Source organism: Alternaria hordeiaustralica, assembly GCF_023758085.1.
Source record: "Alternaria hordeiaustralica strain BMP 2776 chromosome Unknown scaffold_1, whole genome shotgun sequence".
NCBI classification, from domain to species: domain Eukaryota; kingdom Fungi; phylum Ascomycota; class Dothideomycetes; order Pleosporales; family Pleosporaceae; genus Alternaria; species Alternaria hordeiaustralica.
In genome coordinates this window covers 1410567-1425582 of record NW_026056773.1, presented here as the reverse complement: position 1 = coordinate 1425582, position 15016 = coordinate 1410567, and the positions used below count along the sequence as shown (strand labels likewise).

At 53.4% G+C, this 15016-nt stretch overlaps 4 protein-coding genes across 4 annotated transcripts; 1 reads left to right on the top strand and 3 right to left on the bottom strand.

Annotated features, from left to right (window-relative positions):
- Positions 1-54: 54 nt before the first annotated feature.
- On the top strand, positions 55-3570 carry J4E84_000447 (uncharacterized protein; the record flags this gene model as incomplete). Its single annotated transcript, XM_049383088.1, has 1 exon — positions 55-3570. One exon carries the CDS (start codon positions 55-57, stop codon positions 3568-3570), a length of 3516 nt encoding a protein of 1171 aa, XP_049248606.1.
- An 892-nt stretch (positions 3571-4462) lies between these two features.
- Positions 4463-6760, bottom strand: J4E84_000446 (uncharacterized protein; the record flags this gene model as incomplete). Its single annotated transcript, XM_049383087.1, has 1 exon — positions 4463-6760. The coding sequence occupies one exon, from the start codon at positions 6758-6760 to the stop codon at positions 4463-4465; it is 2298 nt and encodes a 765-aa protein (XP_049248605.1).
- A 478-nt stretch (positions 6761-7238) lies between these two features.
- J4E84_000445 (uncharacterized protein) lies at positions 7239-8821 on the bottom strand (the record flags this gene model as incomplete). The annotated part of the gene is made up of 3 exons (XM_049383086.1): positions 7239-8253; positions 8306-8508; positions 8558-8821. The coding sequence occupies 3 exons, from the start codon at positions 8819-8821 to the stop codon at positions 7239-7241; spliced, it is 1482 nt and encodes a 493-aa protein (XP_049248604.1).
- A 1087-nt stretch (positions 8822-9908) lies between these two features.
- On the bottom strand, positions 9909-13442 carry J4E84_000444 (uncharacterized protein; the record flags this gene model as incomplete). Its single annotated transcript, XM_049383085.1, has 1 exon — positions 9909-13442. One exon carries the CDS (start codon positions 13440-13442, stop codon positions 9909-9911), a length of 3534 nt encoding a protein of 1177 aa, XP_049248603.1.
- Between the last annotated feature and the right edge of the window lie 1574 nt (positions 13443-15016).

Sequence of the window (15016 nt, the reverse complement as noted above, 5' to 3'; positions counted from 1 at the left end):
CAGCGCGCCCGCCCGCCAACGTCACGCCCGAAGGCTGGCAGAGGGGGATAAGAGATGCCGCTGCTATCGGCCGACAATGGCGACTCGAGCAGGAGTCGCAGCCGCCAGCGCGCGCGCACCGAAGTGGGCGAGCACCGGAGCATGTGGGACCGCCTCAACTTCCAGAAGATCGGCTCCTGGCTGAAGAAGGACGAGCACACGCCGCCGCCCTCGCCCACCAAGCCCAGGATGTCTGAGAGCGTGAACAAGGAGGGCAAAGAGAACAAGGACAGCAAGGAGATCACGAGGCCCCATTCGAGCGGTGGACTGCTGGGGCGGAGAGGCAGCAGGAAAGTCATCCCAGGTCTGCCGAGGCCCCTGACCTTCAAGCGAATGCAGAGCGAGAAGAGAGACAAGCTGCTCGAGGTGCCCGAGACGGAACATCGGAGAGCTGTCTCGGAAGACCGCAAGAGCTCCGTCCCCTCGAAGCGAAACCCCTCGCCCCCGCCCATGTCTGTGCCGTCCATGTCCGCCCCAGACGTGCTGAGTCCGCACGAGAGTCATAGCGAGAAGGAGAAGGAGTCATTGCCAGAAATGGAGTCATTCCCCAGTATAGAGCGCACCATTGGCGGCGGTCCCGACTCCAACATACCAGCAGGCGCGCGCCAGGTCGACTATGGCATTGAAGAACCCGAAGACTACATGTCGGCCGGCGAAATGTCTACGATCGAGGGGCCCCCACAACTCCCGCCAGTGGAAGTCGCAGACGCCTTTTCGGACCGCGGCTCCCATCACTCAGCCTCAGACATCGACGATGTACGGTTGCAGGAGGAGCTCGAAGCAAAGTGGATCCTCAACCTCAGCATGCACTTCCGCGACCTGTCGGACCGCGAGAAGTTCTTCGTCACCTTTGCCGAGGAGCCTACCAAATGGAGGCGAGTTACAGTATCGTGCGACTACCGCCATCTCGAGGCCGACTCACTCGAGGCGGATCTCAAGACGATGCACTACCAACGCGACAAGAGCAAGCGCATCTACGAAGCCATCCGCGACTCCCTACCCGATATCCAGTTCTACGACACCGTTACAAACCTCAAGCTCGAAACTGCCGACGGTCGTCTCCATGTACACGTCACCGAGGATATCAACGAGGCTATCCCGTACCCGCCCACGTCAGCCATCGAACACCTCGACTGCAAGCGCTTCCGAGAGAGCGCCATCTCTTTCGACTCTCATATCTCAGGCTTCGTATACAAGGTCTCCGTCAACAACAATACGTACATTAAGAAGGAGATCCCGGGTCCAGACGCGGTCGAGGAGTTTTTATATGAGATCAACGCTCTCGTCAGCCTGCAAGAATCCAAGTCAGTCATCAGATTTGAAGGCGTCATAGTCGATGAGCAGAACGAGCTCATCAAAGGGCTACTCATTAGCTATGCCGAGCTGGGCGCCCTGGTGGACGTCATCTACGACTTCAAGCCCACAAGCCAATACAAGCCCATGGGCCAACTCACCTGGGAACGCCGTGAGCGGTGGGCACGGCAAATCGTCGAGGGTCTGTCCGAGATTCATGAAGCTGGATTCGTGCAAGGCGACTTCACCCTCTCCAACATCGTTATAGACAACGACGACAACGCCAAGATCATCGATATCAACCGTCGCGGTTGCCCTGTCGGCTGGGAGTCACCTGAGCTGGCTAGGCTGGTCGAAAGTGGACAGCGTGTAACAATATACATCGGCGTCAAGTCAGACCTCTTTCAACTGGGCATGGTATTGTGGGCGCTGGCCGAACTGCAAGACGAGCCGGAGCGCCAACAGCGACCACTAACTCGCACCCTCGATCGACCAAACACAGATGTACCGGTGTACTTCCGCGATATTATCAGAGCCCTGCTCAGCGACTCCCCCCAAGGGAGACCGTCAGCAGCAAGCCTGCTCAAGAGATTCCCTGACGATATACTAGACAGAGACTTCAAGCCCAAGGCTGCCATAAGAAGCAGTGTTTCTACACATCGAAGCGACAAGGAGTACATCGACCCCAGGACGGCTGTCGACCTCGAGGATATATCCAAACACCGCCGCCACTCCAGACAGCAGTCGTCATTCGAGGAAATCAACATACCGCGCACAGAATACCCCGCATCCTCTGGCTCATACATCATTCCCGACAACCGCTCCGACCGTGGGCGGTCTGCTGGCCCCTTGAGCATTAGCGAGAGAAACAGACGAAGCGAATACTCGCCTTATCCCGGCCATCGGTCCGTCATGTCGCTCGACGACTCGGAGCTCGAGAATGAGCTTGCAAGCCTGCCAGCTAGTAGAGAAACGAGGTGGGAGCAGATCTACGTTGACGGCGATACCAAGCTTGTTCAGCGAGGATGCGCCGACCTTGACGTCCATGACTTTGTCACGCAAGAGCCGAAAGACATATGTATCACAAGTCCACCAAACGAGATGGAGAATTCATTTCTTGGGGGCAGGCCAGCCGATGACGCTCCGCTGAGTGTGTCATTTGTTGGTGGACTCCAGCCACACTCTATGCGAAGCAGCGCACAAGGATCGTCTGATCAGGACCATCGAGAGTTTGGGAACAAGGCCTCCTTTAGCACTCGCGTACACGAACTGGCACAGACACAACCAGATCAAGAATACTTAGATTCAGATGCCTCGCCGGGTTATGAAGAAGGTCGAAAATTCCAGATTCCTGCCTCTGGAGTGCTCACCAACCTGGAATACGACGTTGCCATGGACTCTTCCGCCTCCAATACTTCCCCTCCGTCACGCGTCAGCACCGGCTTCTCTGTTTTTGATCGTCCAGAACCTTCACGCAGAGTTGGCACGGGCTTCTCAATAGCGCAAGGGTACCGTATGCCAATGCATCAAGATTCAGGCTTCGGAGAGTCTGAGCGGGTATCGTCTGAAAGCGAGCGAATACGCCATAGTCTCGACGAGAGCATCAAGGACCTGAATTTTACTAGCGAAGATGAGGCAAGGATCGACGAGCGACTCTGGGATGAGAAAGGAGCACCCAAGTTTGGTGAGGGCGTGCGGGCAGCCGAGCTGCAGATCAAGCCGGAGCCCATTCCAATATTCACCATCCCGACATCCCCACGCAAACAGGATAAGCAGAAGCAGGCGCGCGCATCGATGCCACCTCCACCAATACCGAGCGTTGGACCGGCAAACGTGCTGAGCGTTGAAGACGTCCAAGACAAAGCTCTAGAAGAGAAGAACTCAAGCACCACCATTCGAGCGCCTAGTAGACGCAGTCCGTACGCAGGGCCGAAAGCCGTCGACTCCATGGATATTGTTTCGACCGACGCCAAACACATCTCCAAGAAATCACATACCATCAGTTCGTCGTCCAAGGATAAGCTATCGAATAAGCGAGCGAAAGATCCCTCGTACGACGATTACCTATCACCAGCCGAAGACGACGATGACGATGACGACAAACAAGCATCAAACGATCTCTCCGACTACCTCACTCACTCCATTTTCTTTGACCAAACTATTGATTACACACGCGAGCATCAGAAGCAGAAGCAGAAGAAGACCACAGGTCACGGTTCGCAAGGACCAAAAGTTTGATATTGAGACCCTTCGTTAACCTTTTCTTTCTATTCCTTTCCATCAACATGCATTCGCTTTAAGCCTTGTTTTTATACCAGAGTCTTTAGTATTATTTTTAATCCTCATGTGTGTATTCGTTCCTTCTCAACTCCTTCCTTCCTTCCTTCTTCCCTTGTTTTGTTAGCGATTTTCCGGGTCATTGGTACATGAGCGTTTTCTTTTCGGTTGGCGGGCGGGCGTTGTATGTCATGATCTAGGCACTACCTCATGATGTACGATTGACTTTTTCTTGGGATAGGCTGTGATGTCTCCATTTCAGGCGTTTGCTTTTGGCTGGATTGGGCAAGATTGGGGATACCAGGTCGATTTAGCATTTGGTAGCATGGGTATGGGCATTCTGGGAATATATTGCATTGTCCTCTTGCATGAGTCGTCTTGAATGTGACAGTGTACTTTCGTTTGATCTATGATGAGGGGATTGGGGACTGGACGAGCGTGTCTAGAGATGGCACATGAGGTTGTGCAATATGAGCAATATGGAGCAAATCAGTCGCCACAAGCACGCTAATCTAGGATAAGAACTAAACACCCTAGAGCCTACGTTGCTGTTAGGTTACATACTTTGTAGGTTTTTGTCTTAATGTAGCCCGCAGGCCTGTTTAGTTTTTTCTTGTATAAGGTGCGAGTATCCTTTAGATTGTTAGCTTATGTATCACATGTGTGCATCTTCTCTCCTATCAAAAGCAGGCGGCAAGGCAATGGATGCTGTTTTTACATGAACAATGAATTAAACACAGGTATCAGTTATTATCACGACTACAAATAAAATACAGATATGTGCGAAGAGCGCAAGAGAGAGTCACGCCTGCGGAACCCTACCAGCGGAAAGGAAAATACGGTCATCGATGCATCACGCCTTGACCCTGCCCGCGTTCCCAGCTGGGACACCCACGACCTCAATCGGCTTCTTCAGTACCGGGCCCTGCTCATCATCCGAGACCTCCTCCTCAGATTCGTCATCCGAAGTAATGGCGTCAGAAGTGCCCGCATCAGAGATTTCGGACTCCGAATCCCCATCCTCGGATGCGTCATCATCATCGCCTGAGCCTTCCTCTTCGGAGGAGTCGTGTTTCTCGCTCTCGATCTCGTCCTCATCGCTTGAGCTCACATCCGAATGATCGTTCTCCGTCTCAACCTCACTCTTACTCTCGATTTTCTCTCCTGAACCGCCGCGCATCTCCACCCCGTTCTTCACCTTATGCTCTTGCTTGGTTCTGTCTTCATGCTCATCCTCTGACGATGACAGCTCTTCCGGCCCCTCCACGTACATCTTTCCTCCACCCCGCAATCCTGGTCCTTCATTTTCCCGAGATTGTGTCGAGCTCGCGGAGTCCCTTTCCTTCTTCTTGTCCGAAGATGAAGACTTGCGACTGATCTTGCTGAATGCACGGGATGCGACAGATGGCTTTCGTTCAGGTTTTTCACGGCCGCGGGCCGACTGCTGACTGCTTTGGCTATCCACAGAAGCACGATTCTTTGCGCTAGCTTTACTGTCGCTGCGTTTGGGATAATTTGTACCTGAGCTGTTTCTGCTCTCATTGCTGGAGGCGTTCGATCTTCGCTGTACTTGCGAGAATGACACTCGACTGTCGTTGCTTGACGCAGCCGATGATCTCTGCGCTGTCGCAAAGGGGTCTTGGGGGTCGTTGTCAGAGGCAAACGGGTTCTCCAGTGTGTCTTCAGGCGCGGCCCTACGTTTGTAGTCGGCAGGCCTCGAGGTGTAGTTTCCTTCGCCATCGTTTAATGAAATGTGATCGGGAGAGTACATTGACGAAACGGATTTCTTGATGGAGCCGTACGACCGTCTTGCTGCGTTGTCAGAGAAAGGGTCGACATGGGCGCCCTCGGCGATTGACGGCATCGTCGCGTTGAAGTCTGGCTTTGCCTGATCATTCATACTCATGCTCCTAGAGCTTCCTTTGCTGTTACTACCGGTCTTTCCGTCCGTGTTTGGGCTATCGATACCATCAGAAGCGTCATTCGCGAAGGTATATGCTCGCTTGGGAGTTCGTGTGAGCAACGCTTCACGACTCTTGCGCTCACGCTTCGACTTGGAGGACGCGTCGGATCTCCGGCGAGTGCGCGGTTTTTGAGAGTCAGAGGGCCTCTTGCTGTCTAGATCGTTGTCTTCGTCATCGGAAACTTGGGCTAATGAGCGGGTCTTTTCCTCGTCTTCCCGTCGCTGCTTCTCTTCAGCCAGTCTCTGTTGTTCAGCTGCGCACTGCTTTTGTTCGTCTACCAGCCTTTGTTCCTCTGCTAAGCGATCAGCTTCCTCTTGCTTCTGCCTTTCCATCATTTGCTTCTTCCTTTCCGCCATCTGGCGGCGCGCCTCTGCAGCTCGATCTAGCGGTTCAGTCGGCTTGATCGCTCCTGTGCCAATGCTTTGTTTGCGTTTGACGTATGACTGGGGGCGTTCAATATTCGCGTTGTTGGCATCGAAAACCGTAGCCATGCTGTCGGACGACTCGCGTGTGTTTGACCGTGGTGTGAAGGGCAGCGCAGGGCGATTGGGCTTTGCCCATTCTCTGGTGCTACTGTCAATGTCGACGTCTGTCACGGTGTCGCGTTCAAACTCTGAAGGATCTCGGAGTACTTCGGGTATTGGTGCATTCGGTTTCTTTGGTGACTTCTTCTGCGCCTTACGCCGTGACGGTCCAGGCTCGCCCTTCTCGATCTTGTCCCATATTTCCGACGCTGCTGTTTGATCTGAGTCATATGCGGTACTCGCAGGCTCGACCTTCGGCCTTTTGGTCACCGTGCGCACAGGCTTTGGAGAGAGTAGCTCAGGTTGCTGTACCTCAGTGGATAGGAAGACTCGCCCAGGAGGTCTGACAAGCCCTTCCCCTCCTGAGTACTCAATCTCCGGAGTATGCGGCAGTGGTTTCGCAGTGGGTGCGACGTGTGTGGCAACTACGCCCTCGGAGCCGTACCACTGACCGCTATGATATTGTTTACGCGGACTTTCGAGATCACGTAATTCGATAGGCCGCTGTTGCGAGAGACCGGCGATTTCGATATGGCGGCTGCGCTCCACATCGTGGACTGCATAGCGCACGCGCCTGTATGCCCTGTAAATGTAGAATGTACCGAGCGATGCCACGACGATCACAAAACTGACGATGATTGCCGGGAGTATGGCTAATGCCATGGTCTTCGAGAGAAGTAATCGGGGGACTTAGATAGTCGAAGTAAGTGCTTGATGGTATGTATGGGTGATAATTCGTCGCTGCACTTTTGCTAGATTGCGTACGAAGAGGTCTTTACAAATCTGTTGCGGAAAAGATGTAGACGTTGCTCTTCATAAACTACCTGTGATTGGTGTCTGGAATTCCATTGCCGCAACAGCCACGACCATGTACTCTGTGAAATGTGCGGACACTTCAAGTGTGCGCTGCGAAGGGCATTTCGTCATCGTCACATATCTCGACCACGTCCTGGATATTGCTCCTAATTGACTATATGTTATCATGCCTCAAAGTGATCACACAGTTGCGGAGATGTCAGGAGTTGTAAGAGTATGTGTATTTGTTTGTATTATTTTCTTATATTAACACGCATACAGAGCTGCGTTACGAGCATCGCCTCTACACGAGTAAGGTCTAAATGCTCCTCTCGTGAACGAAGTTCTAGTTGCAGGTGCCGGATCCGCTCTGGCATCCAGAACCACAGTGGCCTGAAGTAGATCCGCACCATCCATACTGCGAGCAGCAGTTACCGAATGTTGAACCAGCGCAAGTAGCACCACCCTGGGTTCCGCAAGTGCCATCAGTAGAGACCTTCTTGGCCGGGGCGGGGGTGGTTGAGCCGCCACCGCTGCCACCAGTGCCAGTGCAGGTTCCGAAGGCAGAGTTGCAGCCGGCGCTGCAATGATCAGTGGATGATCCGCACCAGCCGTATTGAGAGCAGCAGTTGCCAAAGGTAGATCCAGCACACGTTCCCTTGCCGGAGCCGCAAGATCCGTCAGTGGAAACAGCAGTACCACTGCCGCTGCCACCGCCGCCGGAGGCAGGAGGGGTAGTAGAGCCGCCGGAAGTGGCAGTACGGTACCAGTTCGCCTCGGGCTCACCCATGCACTCGCCCATAGTGACACCGCGGTATCCCTTTGACTTGAGGTACTCGAGCATGTAACCAGTAAGGTTGAGGGCAGTCTGCTCATGGATGTCGTGGGCGATAGCGAGGCGGTGACCTGAGGCGGGACCACCAACAGTTGTGTCGATCTTGTTCTTGAAGTTGTTCTTGGCAACCTGGATGTTGGATAGCTGGTTGTAGTCGTCCGTGTCCAAGTCGAAGTAGCTGACTACGTATCCCAAGTTCTTCATCACTGCTTGGCAAGCGTCGTTGCAAGACGAGTAAGGAGGACGCATATATGTGGGGTACTTTCCGATAATGTTGCGGATGGCCATTTCGTTCTTGACCATCTGATCGTAGCGCTGCGCATCGGTGATTTGGCTAAGATCCTGGTGAGACCATGTGTGGGATGCGACTTGGTGACCTTCGGCAACCATACGCTTGATCACGTTGGACCACTGCGCTGTGCTGTCGATTGCGCCCTTTCCGAGGTTGATTCCCGTGACGAAGAATGTGGCCTTGAAGCCATATGTGGCGAACTGGTCGAGGACGCGGTCGGTGTAGATGTATGGGCTGGATGCTGATTAGTCGTGCTATCAATACGTGGGGCTGTGAATGAGCCTACCCGTCATCGTAGGTAATGGCGACAGTGCCAGCCTTCTTGCAGGCGTAGACACCACCACCTCCGTATGCGACGCTGCCCCTCTGAGGACGGGGGTCGTTGCGTGTGCTGGCTCCACCAGGTGTCTTGTTGGCATCGCAAGCCGGGCCAAAGTCAATCAAGCAGTCAGGAGCTTGGCAATGATCTTTAGTCGTTCCGCAGTATCCCTAGAGCAAGTCAGCTATTGTAACAGTTCAAAGTCTAAGATCAACATACGGCACCTGAGCAGCAGTAGCCCGCAGCGCACTTGGCGTTAGCGAAGCTGGGTCCGCAACGGCCGTTCTGACCACCTTGGCGGGTTTCCAACATGCCATCCCTTGGCTGAGTGGGGTGTCGAAGCACACGAGCAGCGACAGGAGGTTTAAAGTCGGCTTGCAAGTCTCTCGGTAGACCAAACATCTTGGGTGCCCCTGGGACTCCACCATGAGCAGCCACAAGAGGCGCCACAACACCGACGGTAAGGAACTCGGAGAAGCGCATCTTTCCAAAAAATTAGATAATTAACAATAAGACCAAAGTCAAAGTCTTTAAAGCGAGTGACAGCTGCCAAAGGAAAAGATTGGCAAAGTGAGAGACTGATAAAGGCCGGTGTAGGGACGGGGTGCAATAAAATAAAACAACAGCAGCAGCAATATACTTATAAACGCCAACCCCGGGCACACATCTCGACGCATCGATAGAAAAAGACCGGAGAGCATGACGTTTCTGGCAACTAATGAGCGTGCGAGCTAGGTATCGCAGATCAAACATCGCGCATTATAGCCAAGAGGCGCTCGCGCCGGCACACCTCAGAACGAATACGAAGGAGACGGCGGGCGTGGCACTCGGGATGTTGGGGGAGATTTCCACATGGGCCGCGCCCAGAGCATGGCTACCGTACTTTGGCGTACGATTGGGATAACAGCGCTGCAGGCAAACCCCAACAACGCATCGCTAACACTGTTAGCACTGCCGGACCATCGAATTGCCGCCGCTGTCATGCTGTCATTCATGTAGGGACCGGGTGTAGGAGGGCTCCCAGCGCGATAAGAACGGCGATAAAGAAGCAATTCCCAGCTGTGCGACGGCGCACCTTGGCTTCAACAAGCTGACTGTTCGGGCGAGGGAGTTAGGGGGGAAAGTCGGGTACAGAAGTTTGCCAAGATTCGGGAGGATGCAGCGGCGGAACCAAGACATGCCCAGGCGCACCTAGCGACGCTGGGCTGTTCTAAAAACAGAGCTGCATGCATGGCGTCGACTCGCCAGTGCTTTCTGAATGCGGCAATACTTAGTTGCTATTGATTTTTTGACGCTGAAGTTTTTCGCATCTTTGCGCTTTTGAGTTTCGGGAGTTTTGCGCATGTGGGAGGAATCTGGGGAAGAGATGATGTAATGTGGTAGTTGGATCGGGGCTCCGCCACGCTATCGTATGAGGTAAGCGCACTGGCACAGGCGGATCGTGAGATCTGTCTCACTGGTCTAGCCCTAGTGTAGGCTGACAGAATTCATGCCCTCTGACCGTATCTTCAAGATTAGCTCGAGTGATTTTGCACGTCTGCCTCAGTGTCAATACCCTACTCTCGTATCGCTACTTGGCTTTCCCCGCTCTACCTCTTCCCCGTCCACTCCCTCTGCCTTTGCCACTCCCGCGTCCTCGTGTCGCAGCCGTCTTCTTCCTTGGCGAGTTCCGCTCAGTCATATCCGTCATATCCGTCTCACCATCGCTTCCTTCGGCAAAGAAGTGGCTCTTGACTTGTGCGTCACTTTTCCTGGCTGCCTTACGCCTCGGCGCTGAACGTGTAGATGGCGGTGGTGTTGGTGGGTCCGAAGGAGCGCCAGAGGGTGTGTCGTTGTCAGACCCTGATTCTATGACCGTAGACTTACGTTTTCGCGTGGACGCTGTCAGGAGTTTGGCTCCGCGACCACGTGGACGACCACGACCACGGGTTGAAGATGTGGCGTTCGACTTGCGACGGGTAGATTTGGTTTGAGGCATATCCTCGTCGTCTTCTTCGTCGCTGTTTTCGTCTTCTGGAGGTTCAGGCGCGTCCATATCCTCGTCCACATCTTCATCAGGATGCTCGCTGGATTCGCTGGGTGGCTGCTGAAGCGCCTGCGTGAGGGAGATCGGTGTGCGATATGTAATTTCCGCCATGGGCGCGCGTGACACATCTTTCTTTTCGCCGTGGTCAATGGTTAGATCCCCATGCTCAGGATCGTCTTGACTTGCTGGTAGAAAACCACCAGCCATGTCATCATCATGGTGTGTACTCTGGTGCGTCCGTTCAGGTATGAAACCACCGCCAGAATCAGCGCCATCGCCGCGCATGAAGCCGCCCTCGAAATCGGTGTGGTTCTGAAACACTTCCCATTGCGACTTCTTCTCCCCACCATCTTCTTCGACCGAAATCTCCTTCTCCTTGACTGGCAGTTCAGCATCCTCCCCGTACTCTTCTCGCATTCTTTCCACGATTCTCAGTCCACTCGCAAATTTTCTCCAAAGCCCCAACAGGAACTTTTCCCTCTTTTCTCTCTCTTTTCGCTGTTTTTCCGCCTCTTCAACTTCCCAAGCATCGATGAGCATATCCTCGTGCTCCTGTGCAATCACAACACCGGTTATGACAGGCACAGCGCGTTGCTTTCCAAACTCGAACCCGGTACACGCTTCCGCATGGTCTATGTTGAGTTTGCGACATATGCGCGCCGTACCCCTGAGTGGAACGTGAATAGCGCCTTTCGGCACCATCGTGGGCACATAAACGTCAATGTTTCCGTATGAGTTACGTGGAATTTTGCCGTCAACAATAGGATCAGGGATGATCCAGTCCGTCTGCGCTTTGCAGAAAAGACCTTGTTTCACTTTCTCGCCTTCAAGACGTTCCTGCTCTTCCATCTCGCGTTTGCGTGTCACCGTAACAGCCCGCCTAGGTACGAGCTTGAGGGGTTGTTCACCCTCCCGTACCTCTCGACCTTCTTTGTGCCAGGATTCTTGGGTCTTGCAGTTGGCAACGTCCTTTCGCAGATATACCGGCTCCGTTTTCTCGTTGCCGCTTGTGCCAAAGGTAAAATGTCGAACGATCTTGGCGCCGGGTATGAGTGCTTCCTCGCGACGGAGGTGTCGTTCGAGCACGTATTCAGTCGAGTTCTTATAGCCCTGTAGCGTCTCCTTTCCGCCTTCGTGCATTTCCTTCTTCTTTTCTGGTTCTACCAAGACAAGATCACCTTCATCTTCAACTTCATCCCATGGCTGACGCTTGTCGTGAGGTCGTGCATAGGGGCGCATTTGCGACTTCACCCAGTCCCACTCTTCCCACCGTTTGACCTTGCCGCGTTTGTTGTGTATGGGTATCTTCTCAATAGGCATGCGGACACCCCTTGTCCGACCAGGCCACTTGGGTACATATCTTACAGTGACATCCTTTGCTGTGCCGTCAGACGAGAAGGCGATGAAGTAGGCCGATACCTGCCTCGCCCTGTCGGCCGTTCCACCGCGAGCGTAGAACTCAGAGAACTTGTCTAAAGACGCCGCACTCGCGATTATTGCCTTGGGAAGCGGCGAAACTGCTATAGGTGTATGGGTGAGATGAGAAATGGCCTCGGTCCAGTAGGTCGGGAACGGCAGTTCATCGCGGACATTGCGTGACTTTGGCTTTTTCTTAACAGGCCGCTCATCTTCGGATCCCGAAGAGATAGATATGACACTGCTCAGATCGCTGCTATCATCCGGGTCAACTTCGGCCGTTTTGCCACCCTTATTCGTAGCGGCGGGAGGTTTTGCTTTGCCATTTGTGGTTGTTGATTTCGAAGGCGTGTTATTGTCGGCAGGTTTTGCATCCTTCAGTTTTTCCAGATTCCTAGGCGTTCCTTCTTCGCTCTGATTCCAGCCATAACCAATTGGCTGTAGACTGACTACCATGCGGGTCTCGATGCCGAGCCCTCGTACTAAAGCGGTGAACAATTGCTCTCCCAAGTCTCTGCTCCCCTCACATTTACGAGCTCTGTCGCGAAATGCTTCTAAATTCTCCACTCGCTCGCCAAAAGTATCGGGATGGTCGGGGTTCTCCCTCCAGGTATTGATCTCGGCTTCTAGCGTCGATGGCGAGAGGTAGCCGCGTTTGCGTAGGCTCGGAGATGTGACTTGGAACTTGGACTTCCAATACGCAGAGAGATATTTGAGGAGGCGAAGCAGAGGATCCCCAGCTGACATGTTTGGGGCTTTCGGCTCGAGTGGTTCAGATGTCGCGTTCCAATCGCGACCTTTCTTGGCGCCTTTGACGTCGCCCTTGCCCTTGTCCTTGCCTACGGGAGCTTTCTTCTTGTCTTCGCGAGCAGATGATCGCTTCTGCGGGCTTTCGTACACTTTGACGCCGTTCTTTCCGCTGTTCTTCCATGTACCCTTCTTGTCTTTCGTCACCTGCTTGGGTGGAGGACTCGGCGCCCTCTGCACAACGACAAGACTGGGGCCGTCTGTGATACCGGCGTTATCCCAGTACCTCTCCAGTTCGCGCCAGCAGCCGGACGACATGCCTTCCACTAGTATCTTCTGCACTTCCTTGTCTTGTATCCAAGCGTTTCTCATGAGATTGTGGTACATCAGGCACTGTACGTGCATACAATGTGTGACATTTCGTATTTGCCGCTGTATCTTGGATGCGCCCTTCTGTCCTTCCGATTTCGAGTCGAAGGCGGTCTTTGGCGCGGCGGACAGGGTGAGGGCGATGTCGCCAGTGATGACGGGTGCAGGACCATGGTCTGGTTTATTGTTGTTCTGCGCACCAAGCGCGTCTTCCCAATTGTCGGCTTCGCTGTCCTCGCTATCACCATCAGCTGTCGCCTTTCCTTTGCCTTTGCCCTTGTTTGCGACGTTCAGCGGAACATCTTCGAAATCATCTTCGCTGCTCTCCGGTTCTGACAACTCGCTGTCGTCATCTTCTTGCTCCAACAGGGCTTTGGTCTGGGCCAGTGTGAGCTTGGCCTTTGGCGGTGCGTCGAGGGTTTCGAAGACGGACTCTTTGCCTTTGCGAGTGGGTGCAGTAGCTTTGCGAGCGCGCGCACGCTTCTGTGGCGGTTCTATTTGCGGTGAGGCGGATCGCGAGCGCTTTCGGGAGAGGATGGGCGGCATACTGATGCCTGGTTGTCGTTAACGCGATCGTGACATAGGGACAGGCGTGGTGCGACTTGTTTGTAAGGGTTGAGGCTAGATGGCTGGAATGATGACGCACTTTCCCCTGTTGGAATTCCGATCTGGCGGAACGATCTCGTGCAAGGACCCACAGTCGCGTGGCGCCTTTTCGCGCGGTCACGAGCGTCTCACGTCACATCAGGCACATTGTCCAAAGTCCCTGCATTGGCATTTTACTACTCATGTCCCGAGCCAATTTATCCCGCGCACCATAATTGCTTATTTGCTAGCCGCGATCAAGACCGGTCTAGCCTACGAGTCTCGTGGAAGCCAATAACTCTTCTCAGACCTTCTTCCAAAGTATCTCTATCCATTGAGAAAAGAAAGCGGAAATTGCCTGGCTTTTCATCATGATATGCGTGGCCGGCTGACATCTCTACGCCGTGATCATACAGCGCCTGTCTCAGTTCATCCTCATCCTGCCACGTCGCGCTCCGTAAACACGCCGAGAGATCGATCCAGAGGAAAAACCCAGCGTTACTAAATCACGTGGTCCTGTTAGTGACTCCTGCAATGCAACAACTCGAAAACGCCGGGGTGTACTTACGCTTGCTTGTTATAGCGAATTCCAGCTTTGTCAAGTCCCTTGGTGACAAGCTCGTGGTGTTCACCCAGCACCCTTGCACTCTCGGCTAGAAATTGGTCGTGCCATTCGTCGTCCTCAAGTATAGTGGTGGCTATAGCGTCTGTCACTGGCGATGCGCCATGGAAACGTCTGCGCCAAGAAGACAAATTAGCATTCTTAGCTGTATCTGGATGTTCGAGCAGACGTACGCTAGAGACTGCACAGCTTGACCCAATTCTTCGTTTCGGGTGACTAGACATCCTAGTCTCAGACCGGCAGCGGCGAAATCCTACCAAGGCATTAGTTGCAACAACTCTTTCTCGAACTGAGCTGGCCTGACCTTTGACATCCCGTACATCACATGGACAAGCTTATCATCGATGATGCCGGTCATATCAACAGAGAGTACTGATGTAAAGCCTGGATGAAACTCATCCGTTCGATACACTGACTGAGCATAGATTTCATCGCTGATGAGATGTATCTTATGCTTTGCACAGAATTGTAATATGGCCTCGAGAGCTTTGTGAGTATAGCACTGCCCTGGAAAGATGAGTCAGTTCGACGGCTCTTTACGTAGGTGCATGGTACGCGCCAAGAGGATTGTGCGGGTTGGAAATGACAAGTGCCTTCACGTCAATTCCGTTTCGGCCCGCTTCTTCAAGAGCGCGCTCATAACATTCGACCGCTCCGGTAATGAACTGATCCACGCCATGGAATGGGGTGTAAACCAACTTGCAGCTGTTCCAAGTTCAGTGGCTGCTGAACGCATTTATTGACACGTCGAGACTCACTTCGACATGCTTCGCATGTCTGGGTTGAAAGAGCCATATATCGGCATGCCAAGGAGCAAGCCTTCATTCTCTCCATCGGTCAGACATAGTGACAAGATGTCATTCAATGCCGTCACACCGCTGACAAAGGACACTTCATCCATCGCCACAGCTGA